At 48.9% G+C, this 17,490-nt stretch overlaps 1 protein-coding gene across 3 annotated transcripts in view; it reads left to right on the top strand.

The window, feature by feature from the left end:
- Positions 1-17,490, top strand: part of SKP1 (S-phase kinase associated protein 1) — a 210,605-nt gene that overhangs the window by 62,253 nt on the left and 130,862 nt on the right. For all 3 annotated transcript variants that reach the window (XM_040344780.1, XM_040344779.1, XM_040344778.1), the window contains exon 2: positions 15,177-15,273. In XM_040344780.1, the coding sequence (XP_040200714.1) occupies positions 15,177-15,273 (97 nt within the window). The remainder of the gene's footprint in view (positions 1-15,176; positions 15,274-17,490) is intronic.

Consider the following 17,490-nt stretch of genomic DNA (forward strand, 5'->3'; position numbering starts at 1 on the left):
GTGGTTAGACCCTCAGAATCTACTGAAGGGGAAGTCTTTCAGCCCAGTGGCTTGGAAGATGGTGACCACAGACGCCAGCCTGACGGGCTGGGGAGCAATTTTGGATGGTTGCACTCGCCAAGGTACTTGGGCAAAGCCAGAGAAGCAGTTGCCCATCAACATCTTGGAGCTCAGAGCTTCTCGACTAGCCCTCAGGGCTTGGACGTCAAAATTGCAGGGGTTCCCGGTGAGAATTCAATCAGACAATGCCACGGCCGTGGCATACATAAATCACCAAGGGGGAACCAGGAGTCAAGCCGCTCAGAGAGAGGTGAGCTTGATTCTCCTATGGGCAGAGGCTCATGTGCCCTGCATATCGGCAATATTCATTCCAGGAGTGGACAACTTTCAGGCGGACTTCTTAAGCCGCCAGACTCTATTGCCGGGGGAATGGTCTCTGCATCCACAAATCTTTCAAGCACTCTGCCAAAGATGGGGAGTGCCGGACGTGGATATCATGGCATCGAGACTCAACAAGAAGCTAGACAGGTTCATGTCCCGCTCAAGGGATCCGATGGCCTGCGGAACCGATGCGTTGGTTTGCCCTTGGCATCAGTTCAAACTTCTTTATGCGTTTCCCCCGCTCCAGTTACTACCCCGCCTGCTGCGCAGGATCCGGGTGGAGCACATACCAGTCATCCTGGTAGCTCCAGCATGGCCCAGAAGGGCATGGTACTCACTAATCTTAAGGCTGGTAGTGGGAGAGCCTTGGACTCTTCCTCTACGGCCAGACCTGCTATCGCAAGGTCCGATCCTCCACCCTGCCTTACGGCATCTAAATTTGACGGCCTGGAAGCTGAATCCCTGATTCTCAGGGTTAGAGGTCTGTCTCAGAGAGTAATCTCTACCCTAATCAGAGCCAGGAAACCGGTCTCTAGGGTGATTTATCACAGGGTCTGGAAGGCCTATGTAGGCTGGTGTGAGTCCAAGCTATGGCTTCCTCGCAAGTTCACCATCGATAGAGTTTTAAGTTTTCTCCAGCTAGGAGTGGATAAAGGATTGGCATTAAGCACAATCAAAGGAACTGGCGGCCTTATCCTGTAAGGAACCATATCTTATTTTTCATAAGGACAGGGTCGTTCTCCGCCCTCATCCTTCCTTCCTACCGAAGGTTATATCCAGTTTTCATTTGAACCAGGATTTGGTATTACCATCCTTCTTCCCTAAACCTACTTCCAGAAAGGAAGGGTTGCTGCATACCTTGGATATTGTCAGGGCCATGAAGGCCTATCTTAAAGCTACAAAGAAGATCCGGAAAACAGATGTGCTGTTCATTTTACCGGATGGGCCCAAGAAGGGGCAGGCAGCTGCAAAGTCCACCATTTCTAGGTGGATTAAGCAATTAATCACTCAGGCCTACGGCTTGAAAGGGTTGCCTCCTCCAGTATCATTAAGGGCTCATTCTACTAGGGCCATGGGCGCCTCCTGGGCAGCACACCACCAGATCTCTATGGCTCAAGTTTGCAAGGCGGCAACCTGGTCTTCTGTCCACACGTTTACAAAATTCTACCAGTTGGACGTAAGAAGGAATACTGATACAGCCTTTGGGCAGGCAGTGCTGCAGGCTGCAGTTTGAGACCTTCGGATTCCGGGGGCTCCTCTTTTTTGAGTTAAATTTAAAATGTAAGATTATTTTTCTCAACTAAGTTGGATTTATTATGATTTGAGTATATCTCTAAATTAAATCCTTTTGTCTTGGAGATGTTCTCCCTCCCCTCATTGTAAGCATTGCTTTGGGACATCCCATATAGTAATGAATGCCGCTCTGTGTCCCGTGATGTAACGATAAAGAAAAAGAGATTTTTAATACAGCTTACCTGTAAAATCTTTTTCTTGGAGTACATCACGGGACACAGAGCTCCCACCCCTCTTTTGGGGGACCATTTTGGGAGGCATACTGCTTGCTACAAAACTGAGGTACTCCTCCTATGGGAGGGGGTTATATAGGGAGGGGCATTTCCTGTTTGAGATTGCCAGTGTCCATCACCTGAAGGTACTCCATATAACCCATATAGTAATGAATGCCGCTCTGTGTCCCGTGATGTACTCCAAGAAAAAGATTTTACAGGTAAGCTGTATTAAAAATCTTTTTTTTTTTTGAAGAATCAACAAGTGGGACACAATCATGAAGTGGAACAAAATTTATTGGATATTTCAAACATTTTTAACAAATAAAAAACTGAACAATTGAGCGTGCAAAATTATTCAGCCCCTTTACTTTCAGTGCAGCAAACTCTCTCCAGAAGTTCAGTGAGGATCTCTGATCCAATGTTGACCTAAATGACTAACCTGTGTGTAATCAAGTCTCCGTGTAAATGCACCTGCACTGTGATAGTCTCAGTCTCAGAGGTCCGTTTAAAGCGCAGAGAGCATCAACAAGGAAAGCACCAGGGAACACACCAGCCAGGTCCGAGATACTGTTGTGGAGAAGTTTAAAGTCGGATTTGGATACAAAAAGATTTCCCAAGCTTTAAACATCCCAAGGAGCACTGTGCAAGCGATTAATATTGAAATGGAAGGAGTATCAGACCACTGCAAATCTACGAAGACCTGGCCGTCCCTCTAAACTTTCAGCTCATACAAGGAGAAGACTGATCAGAGATGCAGCCAAGAGGCCCATGATCACTCTGGATGAACTGCAGAGATCTACAGCTGAGGTGGTAGACTCTGTCCATAGGACAACAATCAGTCGTATACTGCACAATACTGGCCTTTATGGAAGAGTGTCAAGAAAGCCATTTCTTAAAGATATCCATAAAAAGTGTTGTTTAAAGTATGCCATAAGCCACCTGGGAGACACACCAAACATGTGGAAGAAGGTGCTCTGGTCAGATGAAACCAAAATCGAACTTTTTGGCAACAATGCAAAACGTTATGTTTGGCGTAAAAGCAAAACGGCTCATCACCCTGAACACACCATCCCCACTGTCAAACATGGTGGTGCAGCATCATGGTTTGGGTCTGCTTTTCTTCAGCGGGGACAGGGCAGATGGTTACAATTGATGGGGAAAGATGGATGGAGCCAAATACAGGACCATTCTGGAAGAAAACCTGATGGAGTCTGCAAAAGACCTGAGACTGGGACGGGACAATGATCCAAAGCATAAAGCAAAATCTACAATGGAATGGTTCACAAATAAACATATCCAGGTGTTAGAATGGCCAAGTCAAAGTCCAGACCTGAATCCAATCGAGAATCTGTGGAAAGAACTGAAAACTGCTCTTCACAAACGCTCTCCATCCAACCTCACTGAGCTCGAGCGGTTTTGCAAGGAGGAATGGGCAAAAATTTCAGTCTCTCGATGTGCAAAACTGATAGACTTACCCCAAGCAACTTACAGCTGTAATCGCAGCAAACGGTGGCGCTACAAAGTATTAACTTAAGGGGGCTGAATAATTTTGCACGCCCAATTTTCCAGTTTTTATTTGTTAAAGTTTGAAATATCCAATAAATTTCGTTCCACTTCATGATTGTGTCCCACTTGTTGGTTGTTCAAAAAAATGTATATCTTTATGTTTGAAGCCTGAAATGTGGCAAAAGGTCGCAAAGTTCAAGGGGGCCGAATACTTTCACAAGGCACTGTATATGGGGCTTTATCAGATAAAAATTTAGCACAAGGTGCCAGATTAACACCAATTATAACTGGGAGGTATCTGAAAGTGTTCTCTAATTTTGATCAATGTTTTCCAATCTCATGTTTTTTTTTTTTTTTCTGTTTTGTGCATCAAAATTTATATGCACCTTTTATAAAATATGCTTAAAGCGGAGCTCCACACAAAAATGGAGCTTCCGCTTTTCGGAACCCCCCCCCCGTCACATTTGGCACCTTTCAGGTGGAGGGGGGTGCAGATACCTGTCTAAGACAGACAGGTATTTGCACCCACTTCCGGGAACAACTCGTGCGGCAGACACGCCCCTACCCGCATACCCCCCACCCCCCGCTGTCTGCTGGGAAATGCACTGATCCCAGGAGAGAGCGGGGACCAGTGACGGCATGGCGTGCTACTCGCGCATGACATCGCGGACTCGCTGGACAGGTAAGTGTCCATTTATAAATACTGCAGCTGCAGTATTTATACCTGCTGGCTTTTTAAAAAAAAAAACTAAGCGTCCGGCCTGTCGGTAATCGTAATTCATGGGCACCTGCCCATGTTTGCCGCTGTCCTCTTCATGGGACAGCAGTGAGCAGCTGTTATCACAGGGCTAGATGAGGGTGGGAACTGCTTAAGTTAACGTTTTACATTAAACAGGTGATTGGTTGCTGGGCAATCCTAGCAACCAATCGCCAGCCTTTTGCTGTAAAGATAACTTCAGCAATTCCTGCCCCATCCAGCCCTGTGATACCAGCCATTCGCCGCTGTGCTCTACACCTGTGTAAGGTAGAGTACTACCTAGTGTGTGTGTGTGTGTGTGTGTGTGTGTTTGTTTTTCTTTGGGGTGGGGGACAGAGGACACTACAGTGGGAGGGGTGCAGGGACAAAGGACACTGCTATGGGGGAGGGGAAGAGGTCACAGTGATGTGAATGGGACAGAGAACATTGCTAAGGGGGTCCCTATTAGGGACCCCATCTCCCCATGGGAAAGGAACCCCCTGCTCTAGACCATGCTGGCAGGCAGGGCTGGCGTCGGCCACCCTTGGGTGCCAGGATGGGGGAGAGGGCAGTAAAATCCGAATCCCCAGCCACATGCTCCCTCAGAGTGAACTGGCTTTGTATTGGTGAAGCACCTTTAAAAATGTGGGATTATCTTCACTTTATTAGCAGGTAGTGGTGCAACGGATCACTGTTGATCCGAACGGGTCACCCCCTTCGGTTCGGCACGCTATGCGCACCGCAGATTGCCGCCGCGGCCATAGCATTAGGAAAGGCCGCGGCTTCGGCCTAGCTCCGGAGCCGCGGCCATCTTGGTACACCCGGTGGCAGCCCTCCTCTCTGTTTACACCCACAGAGGAGGAGGAGACCGCGCTCGAGGGACACACACCGCTGTCTGAGGTCTGTAAGGGTGACTGGCAGTCATAATGATGAGGGGTCTGCACTGGGAGGTTACTGTCTGCCTGCACTACTGGGGGTTACTGTCTGTCTGTACTACTGGGGGGGTCTGTACTAAGGGGGGGACTATAGTTGGTGAGGGGGTGACACCATTTTTATTTTTTGCACCGGGTGACACCAACCTTAGTGACGCCACTGCAGTGGGGGGGATGTGGATATTACAGGAGGGGGGAGATGTGGATATTACAGTGGGGGGGGGGGATGTGGATATTGGGATATTACAGTGGAGATGTGGATATTGCAGTGGGGGTTTTTTTTTTTTTTTTTTTTGCTGATCCGAAAAATTATCCGAACCGTGAGTTTTTTTTTTTTGTATAATCAGTTTTATTGTTTTTCCAACACATAAATCACATACATACATTTATCAGGAAGTTGCATAGTAAACGAAATGGCGACCACGCAGGGTCTCATAGATTGTAAGGTGCCCCTGGGGGGTCAGTGAACATGCAGTACATTGACAAACAGCGCCAAAATAGCAGGCAACAACTGGGTGTTTCGTGTAGTAGTCTCCCCTAAAGGCAGTGCAATTGTCTATTGTGCAGTATGGGGTCGGGTTGCTGCGTCTGCTCTTTATGAAATATCTGGGAGAAGCCCCTGCCCGCGGGTAGGGCGGGGGGAGGGGGGCCCAGGGGCCTCCATCTTTCCACCCCCCGCCCACGCCACAGGCGCCCCCCCACAAGGCATTGGGACCAGCTACGAGGCTATCCTCGTTCCCCTGACATCAGGGGACGGCCCCGTCATCCCCAGAGTTTTGTAATTCCAGCCCTGTGCCCGACCCCTCAATTGACCCCTTGGTCGGTAGCGCCATTATTAACACAACATATTAACTGATATTCCTGGGCATAACAGGGTAGACTGGGGAGAAAGGGAAAAAGCAGGGAGGGGGAGGGAGGGGTAGAGTAAGAAGAAAGACAGACAAAGACAGTCCAGGTGTACTTGCGATTTCTCAAGGTGCTGCTAGCTTCCACACGCCGGGCCCGGCATCGCAGGGAGAAGTCTCCTCAGATAGTTCCTCTCCATCCAGCACAGCCGAACACATGGGCATGGGGCTCATTCCTATTCTTGTGCTAATCTGCGGGCCTTAAGGGAGGGACCTGATAGTTCTAATAAAGCGATATCCAAGCTAGAAGGGACAAAAGTGGGGTCGGTAGTGTAATCCGACCAGGGGGCCCATATGGTGTTGAATCGTTCACGTGTGTCACGGCAGGTCGCTATCCAGTCCTCCGCTTCTCTGACTGCATTCACCCCAGCGATCCACTCCCCCCTTGTAGGGATTCTGGATGTTTTCCAGTGAACCGGCAGTAGACGCCTCGCCGCATTAAGCAGGTGAGGTAGCATACACTTCTTGTACTGTTGGATGGGGATCGTGGGGACATGCAGCAGGAAGTGTTTCGGAGAGAAAGGGATCTCCACCCCGGTCACTACTTTGATCTGATCCCGTATGTCTTCCCAGAAGGGTCTGACCAAGGGGCAGTCCCACCAAATATGGAGCAGCGTTCCCCTGAGATTACAACCCCGCCAGCACAACGGTGACATAGAAGTGTAAATATTAGCCAGGTCTGCTGGGACCCTATACCAACGGGGCAAGAGCTTAAAATTTGTCTCCTGTGTTCTCGAGTCGATGGAGGACGAATGGGTCAATTGGTATAGATGGGTAAGTTGTGCCTCTGTAAATGTCGTCCCCAGGTCAGATTCCCACCGTTGTACATAGGCAGGTCTAACCTGCGCCGTAGCTGAGGTAAGAAAACTGTATAGTTCTGACACTATGTGGGCGGTAGGGGCGTCGTCAGTAAACAACCGTTCAAATGGGGTAAGTGTCGAGGGGTCTCTAATATTGCGACCGTGGATCTCAAAAAAGTGGTGTAGTTGTCTGTATTTCCAGAAGTTCATACGGGAGCCCTGTCTACCCACCGGGAGCGCCTCATAGCTCAGGAGTTTGCCGCCTCCCATAAGTTTCCCACAACTGGCGTTCCCATCATCCACCCACGATTCGAAGAAAGACATTGCTCACCTGGGGGGAACCATTGGAAACCCCCCAGGGGGGCCAGAGGGGACACAGGGGGGGCCAAGTGAATCTCGGCGTTTGTCTTATCCCAGACTGTCAGAACATGAGACGTCAGAGGGGAGGTTGTGTTCCCTTGCAACCACGGAGCGTAGGATAAGTTCCTGCCCGCCAGACTTTTTTTCCAGGGGCACCCAGACCTGGTATGGGTGTGAAAACGCCAGTTGAGGATCCTCTGTAGAGCTATTGCTCGATAGTACTGTTTAATGTCAGGGACCCCTAGGCCTCCCGTTCGCTTTGAGCGCCGCAATATCCTAAGCGCCACTCTAGGTTTACGCGCATTCCATATAAAAGCGGACATCATGCTGGAGATACGGTCAAAGAATTGTTTGGGTAGGGGGATCGGGAGCATTTGTAAGTAGAAAAGAATGCGTGGCAGTACAGTCATCTTTAAAATATTTACCCGACCTAGCCAAGTGAAGGCCGATCGCGTCCATTTCAGGAGGTCACTTTTGACCGTGGCTAATAATGGGGCATAGTTAGCTAAATATAGGGTGTCAAATCTGTCGGTCAACTGCACACCCAAGTAACGCATGGATGTCGTGGTCCAGGTGAAAGGGAAAGAGGCTCGGAGACCAGTGGCTATGTGGGCGGGAAGATTAATGGGGAGAATCTCAGATTTTGACAGGTTGATTTTAAGATTGGACAGGGTCCCGAAGAGTTTCAATTCTCTCATCAGGTTAGGCAATGATATCGTCGGGTTCGATAGGTGGAAAAGAACATCGTCCGCGTATGCCGAGAGCTTATGCTCTGTGTGTCCAACCTGCAGGCCTGTAATGTCTGGGTTGGCTCGCACGGTCCGAAGCAGGGGTTCTAAAACTAAAGCGAACAAGAGGGGTGACAGGGGGCACCCCTGTCTTGTACCATTTCTAATGGGGAATCTCGAGGATAGGGTTCCGTTTACTTTGACCTGAGCACAAGGTGTTGAATAGAGGGACAGGATCATGTTCAGTAGTCGTGGGCCTAGACCGATCGATCGCAGGACCTCTGTCATATACGGCCAGTCCACACGATCGAAGGCCTTTTCGGCGTCAGTTGAAAGAATAATATAGGACGGGGAGGCTGGGCAGGTCCGGGCCCAGTGGATAAGTTGAACTGCTCTCAGGGAGTTATCTCTGGCTTCCCGACCAACTATGAAGCCTGTCTGGTCAGGGTGCACGATTCCGGGTAGGAGGTGTTTGATCCTGTTCGCTATAACTTTTGCTAGGAGCTTAACCACTTCCATACCAGGTACTTACGCAGCTTCCCGCCCAAGCCAATTTTCAGCTTTCAGCACTGTCGCACTTTGAATGGCAATTGCGCGGTCATGCTACACTGTACCCAAACAAAATTGGCGTCCTTTTTTCCCCACAAATAGAGCTTTCTTTTGGTGGTATTCGATCACCTCTGCGATTTTTTTTTTTTTTTGCGCAACAACTAAAAAAAGGCTGAAAATTTGGAAAAAAAAATACGTTTTTATTTTTTTCTGTTAATTTTTTTGTAAATAAGTTTTCTCTTTCAATTACGGGCACTGATATGGCGGCACTAATGGGCACCGATGAGATGGCACTGATGGACATCGATGAGGTAGTACTGACGGGCACAGATGAGGTGGCACTGATTGGCGGCGCTGGTATGCGGCACTGATGGGCACACATAGGCGGCACTGATGGGCACACATAGGCGGCACTGATGGGCACACATAGGCGGCACTGATGGGCACACATAGGCGGCACTGATGGGCACACATAGGCGGCACTGATGGCACACATAGGGGCGGCACTGAGGGCACACATAGGCGGCACTGCTGATGAGCACACATAGGCGGCACTGATGGGCGGCACTGGGCACTCATAGGCGGCACAGATGGGCACTCATGGGCGGCACTGATGGATACTTATGGGTGGCACAGATGGGCACTGATAGGTGGGCACTGGGCATGGATGGGCACTGTGGGTGGCACTGATGGACACTGGGGTGGCACTGATGGACACTGGGGTGGCGCTGAAGGACACTGGGTTGGCAAGCACTGATTTTTGCCAGGTTGCCAGTCAGTGCCATTTGTGGGCACTGACTGGCATCTTTTTTTTTTTTTTCTTTATGCTTTTTTTTTTTTTTTTTTTTTTTTTCTGTCATTTTTTTTTTTTTTTTGCCCACCCTGGTGCTCCAGGGTGGGCATCCCTGGTGGTCCAGTGTGGCGATCCGAGGGGGGGCTGCGCTGATAAACAATCAGCGCTAACCCCCCCTGTCAGGAGAGCCGCCGATCGGCTATCCTCTACTCGTGTCTGTCAGACGCGAGTGAGGAAGAGCCATCGACGGCTCTTCCTGTTTACATCGTGATCAGCCGTGGTTGGACACGGCTGATCACGTGGTAAAGAGTCTCTGCCGGAGGCTCTTTACCGAGATCGGAGATGCAGGGTGACAGACTGACACCCCGCATCACCGATCGCCGCGATGCGCGCCCCCACGGGCGCGCGCGGGCATGAAATCCTGCAGGACGTTCTAGAACGTCCTGTCAGGATTTCATAACCACTTCCCGGACGGTAAATCGGCCATAGGCCGGGCGGGGAAGTGGTTAATGTCCAAATTGAGGAGCGAGATAGGGCGGTAGCTTTGGGGGACGGTGGGTCCTTGCCCTCTTTGGGGATCACAGTAATGTGAGCAAGCAGAGCTTCTGAGGGGATGGTTTTACCCCCCGCTAAGGAGTTAAAATATTTGCACATAGGAGCCGGCAGGTAGGAAAGGAAGGTCTTATAATATGCCTTACTAAACCCATCAGGGCCTGGGCTCTTCCCGTTTAGGCAAGGACTCCACCGTGGCCCCGAGCTCTGTGGTGGTGATCGGGAGTTCTAGTGTCGCGGACTGGTCGTCTGTGAGTGGGGGAGGTTAGCCGATTCAAGATATCGCTGAATCGCCTGTTGTCTGGTATTCTGCGTGTCGGGGGGAGTGTCGGAGCTCAGATTGTATAGGCTGGCGTAGTAGTCTCGAAACCCGAAGCTATTGTGGAGGAGCGTACCGCCAATTCCCCTGAAGGAGAGCGCAGCTTCTGCACGTGGGATGTAGCCTGTTGTTTCCTAATTGCCGTGCAAGCATTCGACCGCACTTGTTCCGTGTTCATAGAATTTGTGGGATACGTAGCGGAAATTGTTTACAGGTTGGCGATCTAATAATCTTAAAAATAGTTTCTCAATTCTGTCAGTTCCCTCAGGGCCTTGGGGGTGCCACCCGCCTTATGCTTTAACTCAGCCTTCCCAGGGCAGTGTGTACCCTGAGAGTCTGCACCGCGCTCCCGCTTCAGTCTCGCGCCTTGTGAAATCAGTTCCCCTCTAACCACTCTTCCTTGTGGGCCTCCCATATCAGACCATCCTCCAATCCGTCAGCCGAGTTTTCAGCAAAGTAGTGGGACAACGTGTCCGACACTCCCTTCACTGCAACTGGGGTCATCCAACAGGTTGTCGTTCAGCCTCCACGTCCAAGGCCTTGTTTCTGGCCCGACGGCAAGTCTATAGCAATAGTGACCGGGGCGTGGTCTGAAATAGATATGTTGCCTATGGTTGCCGTCTGGAGCAGGTCCAGTGTTTTGAAATCCACATATATGTGGTCTATTCGTGTGTAAACATCATGGACTTTGGAGTAATAACTAAAGTCGCGGTCCGTAGGGTGCAGCGTGCGCCAGCAGTCGACGAGGAGGCGGGGCTGTAGCGCTTTCCGGAAATGCCTGAGAAAAGCAAAAGAATGCAGGGTTTTCGCATGAGAAGTATCTAGCAGGGGGTCGGGGCTGACGTTAAAGTCTCCTCCTATAATCAACCGCCTTCTCTAAAGTCTGTCAGTTTGTCTAAGGTAGAGTCAATAAAGGTGAGTTGGTCTGAGTTTGGTGCATAGAACGTCGCAAATGTGTACATATGGCCCGCTATGCTACCCTTAAGGAACACGTATCTACCTCGGGGTCTGTTTCGTTGCCCTGAGGGCTGAAAGGGGGCAGGATTTATGTATAGCTATAGCTGTCCCCTAGACTTGGGCGTCGGAGAGGTACTAATGAACCACTGGTTAAAGAGATGGGTGGGCAGCCTAGGGAGGGACTGGGGTGTAAAATGGGTCTCCTGAAGAAAGAGCACCTGTGTTTTCAGTCGCTTTAGTTCCCACCACAGTTTACTGCGTTTGTGAGGGGAACAAAGCCCCCTAACATTGTATGAGCTTACCTTGAGAGAAGCCATGTGTGAAGTTGGGGACCGATGAGTCTAGCTGGCTGGTGACGAGTCCGGCAGTGTGGCGCACCTGGTAGAAGGAAGATAGAAGTGAGGGAGTAGAGCAAAGAGAGCGGGGGGGGGGAAAACATGAAAGGTAAGTAAAAAGTAAACAATATATTCAACAGTGCGACCGAAGTCACTACATACAACATCACAACTAAGGGTCTCGTCCAGGGCCCCGTCCCCTATATGGGGGGGGTTCCTGGACGTCGGCCCGGGGTCCCGGCAGGGACCATCACCCCTAAAAGGGTGGCCTATTGGGGGTACGTGAGTCAACATGGGGATGAGACTGGAATACTCCAGCTCCGCCACCTCGCCTAACTTGGTGCACTGGGGGGGGGGGGGAGAACCGAAGGAATAAGCCCACAAGGGGAAGGACCTGTCCGGCCTCTGGGAGCCATTAGAGTTCAGTACTTGTGGTCCAGGCCAAGGTAGCGGGTAAAGTCGTCCCCCATAGTGTCCCCTGAGGAAGTGTATAAGACCATACTGCTAAGATGGGGTGAGGCTAATAAAAAAAGGGGAGAAACAAATGGGGGGGGGGGTAAGGCACGTATGATCCTGGGGCCATGTGAAAAAGCATAGTCTGTGGCTCTTTCGACCAGGGGGTAGCAACTTAATTAGTAGCCGAAATAACCGTATCGCTGTGCGGTCACGCCGGTATCTCTTCAAAAGGTAGGGTCTGCTGAAGAATCTGTGGGGCAGCGGTTACGATCTCTACTGCGGTTTCGGCGTGAGGCCGATTGCCATGCTGGGACTGCGGTAGTTTCGGCTATGCAGCTGGGGCGACCAGCCCCTCCAGTCTGGGAAGTCTATTGGGTCTAAATCCAGGGAGGACAGGAAGTCCGGAAGATCATCCTTAGTGCGGAGTGTCACAGTCCTGCCTTCCTTGGTGACTTGTAGGTAAAAGGGGAACCCCCAGCGATACGTCGGTCCTGCGTCTTGAATAGCTGTCAGCAAAGGGCGCAGTGCTCTGCGTTGCATGAGAGTGCGTCTAGAGATATCTTGGTAGAAGGCTAAATGCGCGCCATCAAAGTCGAAAAAAGGTTTTCCACGCATCTTCTGCATGATGCGGTCTTTTAGGGTGTACTTATGTAGTTTGCAAATAATGTCCCTAGGATTATTCACATCTTGGGAGGGGGGGTTTCAGAGCCCTGTGCGCCCGGTCTATTTCAATAGTGGCCGTTGCTGGGAGACCGAGTATTTCTTTGAAAACACCCTCCAGGGTAGGGATAATGTCCCGTGCACCCGTAGCCTCCGGTAGGCCACGGATCCTGATATTGGCCCTGCGGCTCTCCATATCGTCGAGCTGACAGAGCAGGGCCTCAATCTGATGGTCTTGTGCGGTACATTTCTCTTGTAATATAGAGATGGCCGGGAGGGACTCTTCAAATCTCTGTTCCAGGGATTCCAACCTTCCCCCTAGGTGTGTGGTATCAGCCTTGAGCTGAGCTATGTCCTCCTTCAGGGCCTTCTCAACCCTGTCTGCAAACCGTTCTAAGTCGGCCTTAGTGGGGAGGGAATAAATATGGCGCCGTATGTCCATGTCATCCAGGGGGTCTGGGGCCTCCTGATCATCCTCCCTCAGCATGGGAAAGCTTGGGGAGTCCCGGGGGGGGAGATTCACTCACCGATCCCGGGGATGGAGTCGGGGATCCTTCCAGAGCTTGTGACCGGGTGTGCTGTGAGGCCTTGGGAGTCTTAGAGGCCTTCGACGCCGCCGCCATTTTCGGAGCCTTGCGGCCGCGAGTGCTGCTCCCGGCGAAGAAATCCAGCTGTCCTTGCCTGGTACGGTCCGTCCTCGGTGGCTGGGAGGTGGACCGGTTTCGCTGGGACATTTTAGGCTGCGGATGGGGTAGGATTCTCCCCGTAGCTGATGGCTAGGTGCGGCGGTGAGACGGAGCTGAGGAGATGCATGTCTTCACTCCTCCATAGCCAGGACACGCCCCCCTGTGAGTTTTTTTAATCCTTTGCACCCCTATTAGCAGGTGAATGCAGCCCTCCATGCATTCATATACATTAAATCTGGCCCTTAAAGTGGATGTAAACGCTATTCATGAAATTTGAGCTGGGCACACATCTGCAGTATTTTATTATCCCGCTTCAATGAGAGAATTCCCCTCGCTCTCTCCTGAACTGTTCCTCTTATCGGCCTCTATCCTAACAAATTCTCAGACACTTTAGACAAAAGCAGAGTCCGGAGAGAGGTTGCTAAAATAGATTAGCAGGGAGCAGTTCCTATTACAAAACACCTCCTGAGAGTCTCTGCTTACGATGTGGGTTGTGTGCCTTTCCTCCAATCGACAATGTTGGCTATCTTGGCTGTATGCCCAGACATCACACTCTGTTAAAGCGGTTGTATAGTACATTTTTGAACTTTTACCTACAGGTAAGCCTATAATAAGGCTTACCTGTATGTAAAAAGAATATCTCCTAAACCTGTAAGTTTTAGGAGATCTTCCCCTTGCAATGTGCTGCCGACTTCAGCGGCGCATGCACATTGAATTTTTGGCTGAAAGCCCAGCAGACGCCGGAAAGAAGACTCCCGCGTGCATGTGCGGGAGTGACGACATCACGGCTCCAGCCACTCAGCGATGGAGCCGCAATACCCGGAAGACCACGCTGAGGCAAAATGTCATCTCCCTCGGCGTGGACCGGCTGAGATACCGACGCCTCTTCTAAGGCAAGTATTTCAGAATGAGCTAGTATGTGGTGCATACTAGCTCATTTATGCCTTTTACAGGTATAAAAAGTCAGTAGGTATACAACCGCTTTAACCACTAAGAGAAAATCTAACACGATCTCAACTATTTAAACAGTATATTAATGTGAAGACAGCAGATATACATGCAAAACCTATGGTATAGAGATTTGGTTCATCCCTGTGTATCATCTGAGGCTGTTCACTTCACTGGGTGATGGAGGGTTTACATCACTTTAACCACTTTAGCCCCGGACCATTTTGCTGGTCAATTACCGGGCCACTTTTTGCGATTTGTCACTGCGTCGCTTTAACTGACAATTGCGTGGTCGTGCGAAGTGGCTCCCAATTTGATGTTTTTTTCCCCCCACAAATAGCTTTCTTTGGTGGTATTTGATCACCTCCTGCGGTTTTTATTTTTTGCGCTAATAACAAAATAGAGCGACAATTTTGAAAAAAAAATTATATTTTTTACTTTTTGCTGTATTTATATCCCCCCCCCAAAAATATATAAACAATTGTTTTCCTCGGTTTAGGCCGATACGTATTCTTCTACATATTTTTCGTAAAAAATAAACGCAATAAGCGTTTGATTGGTTTGCGCAAAAGTTATAGTGTCTACAAAATAGGGGGTAGTTTTATGGCATTTTTATTAAATTTTTTTGCTAGTAATGGCGGCGATCTGCGATTTTTATCGGTACTGCGACCTTTTGGCAGACACTTTTGCCACATTTTTGGGACCATTGGCATTTTTATAGCGATCAGTGCTATAAAAACGCATTGAATACTGTAAAAATTTCACTGGCAGGGAAGGGGTTAACACTACGGGGCGAGGCTGGGGTTAATTATGTTCCCTAGGTGTGTTCTAACTGAAGGGGGGAATGGGACTGACTAGGGGAATGACAGATCCCTGTTCATACATTGTACATTTTTGGAAAAAATAATCATTGATTTTATTTTTATTTTTTTTCCCCCTTGTGATTTCCCTTTTTTATATGTGTTTTTTGCATTGGTTTCTAGAAACCTGAACCTGACTGCCTTGTGGTTTTGATTTAGATATCTAGCTCTAAATTCTTATTTTCTTCTTCTTTCCCCCCCTCAGATGCCTTCAATAAAGCTGCAGAGTTCTGATGGTGAGATTTTTGAGGTAGACGTTGAAATAGCGAAACAGTCTGTGACTATTAAAACAATGTTGGAGGGTAAGTTTCAAACAAGCCATGTATTATGGGTTGGGGGGGTGTGTGTTTTTGTATATTTGAGTATTTGTATGCTTGTCATCTAAGCTAAACCTTTGAACACAGAAAAGCATCAAGTATAATTTATCAAATGTTTTTAAAAGTACATTTTGATAAAACGGTTTGATTGGACTTTACTGGTACCAGTGAACACACACACTGATCAATTTTGCATTCTCTCTTGGTGGGTTCCATTATGAAATTGGTCAAGTTAAGTCTGGTGTCACTCAGGACTCTTTATCTTGGGTCCCTTACTTTTTTTTTTTTAAGCATTTACGTGTTTCCACTTGGTCAGCTGTTGGGTGTTTTTTATCTTGATGTATTCTATGCATTAAAAACACCTGTGTGCAGCACCCCCCCCCCCTTATACTTACCTGTGCCCATCTAGATTCAAGGTTGTTTTTTTTTTTTTGCAGTAGTGTCTTGGCTACCCAGGACTCCCCACATTGGCTAAGATGGCAGCGTGGCGCCATCAGCTCCTGCTGCTGTCAGTCGGCCAATGAGGATCTGTGGCTTGGGCGCTCCCATAGCAAGCTGCTTGCTGTGGGGGCACGTGTCAGGGACCCGGGGAGGATCGGTGCTGCTCTCTGCAAAACTACTGCACAGAGCAGGCAAGTATAACTTGTTTGACTACAATTTAGTTAGAAATAACGGAGTCTGCATACTGAGAATGCGCACTCCCTAACTACAGCGACCTGAGATGTCCCAAGGTCACGTAGGGCAGTATGCCTAAAAGAGGGGAAAAATGCACAAGGTAGGTATAGAAATGTAATGGAAAACATATGTACAACTAGTCGAGCAGAGTAGCAAAAACGTGAATAACTTCATCATGTGGATCTGGAATATATCGGGACGAATTCCAACACCCCATGTATTTGGCATCGAAACATGGGGACCCATCTCATGTTAAAGGCGCTGCCTGAATCCTGAAAGAATGACCTTAGAACTGCTTCATATTTAACCCTAAATTGGCAAACAATTCTGACATGAAACAAACGAAGTAAGAGGATGCGTACGAAAACTGTAATAGGCTGTCGAGGGTAGTTGCTGTGAACTTGACAGAGTTGGGCCAAAACCTCAACTGAGCACGAGATATTTGTTTTGTAATAGTAAATCACAAAAACCTGACCTGTTGGTTTTTGTTGGGGCGTCGCAGAAAAAAATGATCTGTAAATCTGGCGAGACTGCCTTTTGAGAAGTACCGGTGCATTGTGGCTGAGGGATACTTCCCTGGGTCTGAGGAAACGAAAGAAACCCAAGTAGATGTCTGCCTTTAGGACAAGGCTGGGATCTGTGCCAAAAAGGGAAAAGGATAACAAATCTGAGATCCCTCGAACATCGGGCCGATCGTTCAACGTATAAAACGTGACTGTCCCTGACTTTTCTGGATACCCTTCAAAATGGCTTTGGTGGGATGAGCCTCAAAAATAAACGGTCTATAAGGATCCTGAAGTGATAAAGTGCTGAATACCTGAGATGTATAACTTGATGGTGTTAATGGAAAGGGACCATTCGCAATGGCAAAAGGCAACCAAAGCCATCATGTCTTTGACATCCCCAACACTATTGCAGGGATAGAGGGTCGTGAATCTACAAAAACACTTTCAAGCCATATTGTAAGTATTTTTTTTTTTTTTTGAGAGTATTCCTAGATAATGAACAGTTCACCAGGTTGGCAGCATGCACCCTGAGTGCGTCTAATCCATTGTGAGCAGGGAGTATGGTGGAACCGGCTTGCCCACTCAATCTGCTTCTGAACGGTGTAAAAAAAAAGAAGCAGAAAATCAAGATGATATAAGGCATCTGCTGTCTCATTGTCGTCACCACTGATAAATTCACCCTGAAAATAAAATGTTTACGTCTGGCCCAAATGCGTCAACCTGTGCAGAAAGAACATGAGGATGGATCCGGATCTTCCATTGTTTCATTTCTGCTGTGTGACCAGACCATGCAGGTCCCCATCTACCCTACGGGGTAGATTTTAAATGGTGATGAGCACTAAAAGTTTTCTAATGGTGCAGAAATGTTAGCAAATCGTAGGTATGATAAATGCCTCGGGGGGGGGGGGGGGGGGGGGCATGGATGAGCCAGCCACTGACTCCCAAAGATTGCTGCAAAACCCACTGAGGCTGCGGCATCTGAAAAAAACTCTGGCAGTAGGTAGATTGATGAACATGGAAA

Source organism: Rana temporaria, chromosome 3, assembly GCF_905171775.1.
Source record: "Rana temporaria chromosome 3, aRanTem1.1, whole genome shotgun sequence".
In the NCBI taxonomy this organism is placed as follows: domain Eukaryota; kingdom Metazoa; phylum Chordata; class Amphibia; order Anura; family Ranidae; genus Rana; species Rana temporaria.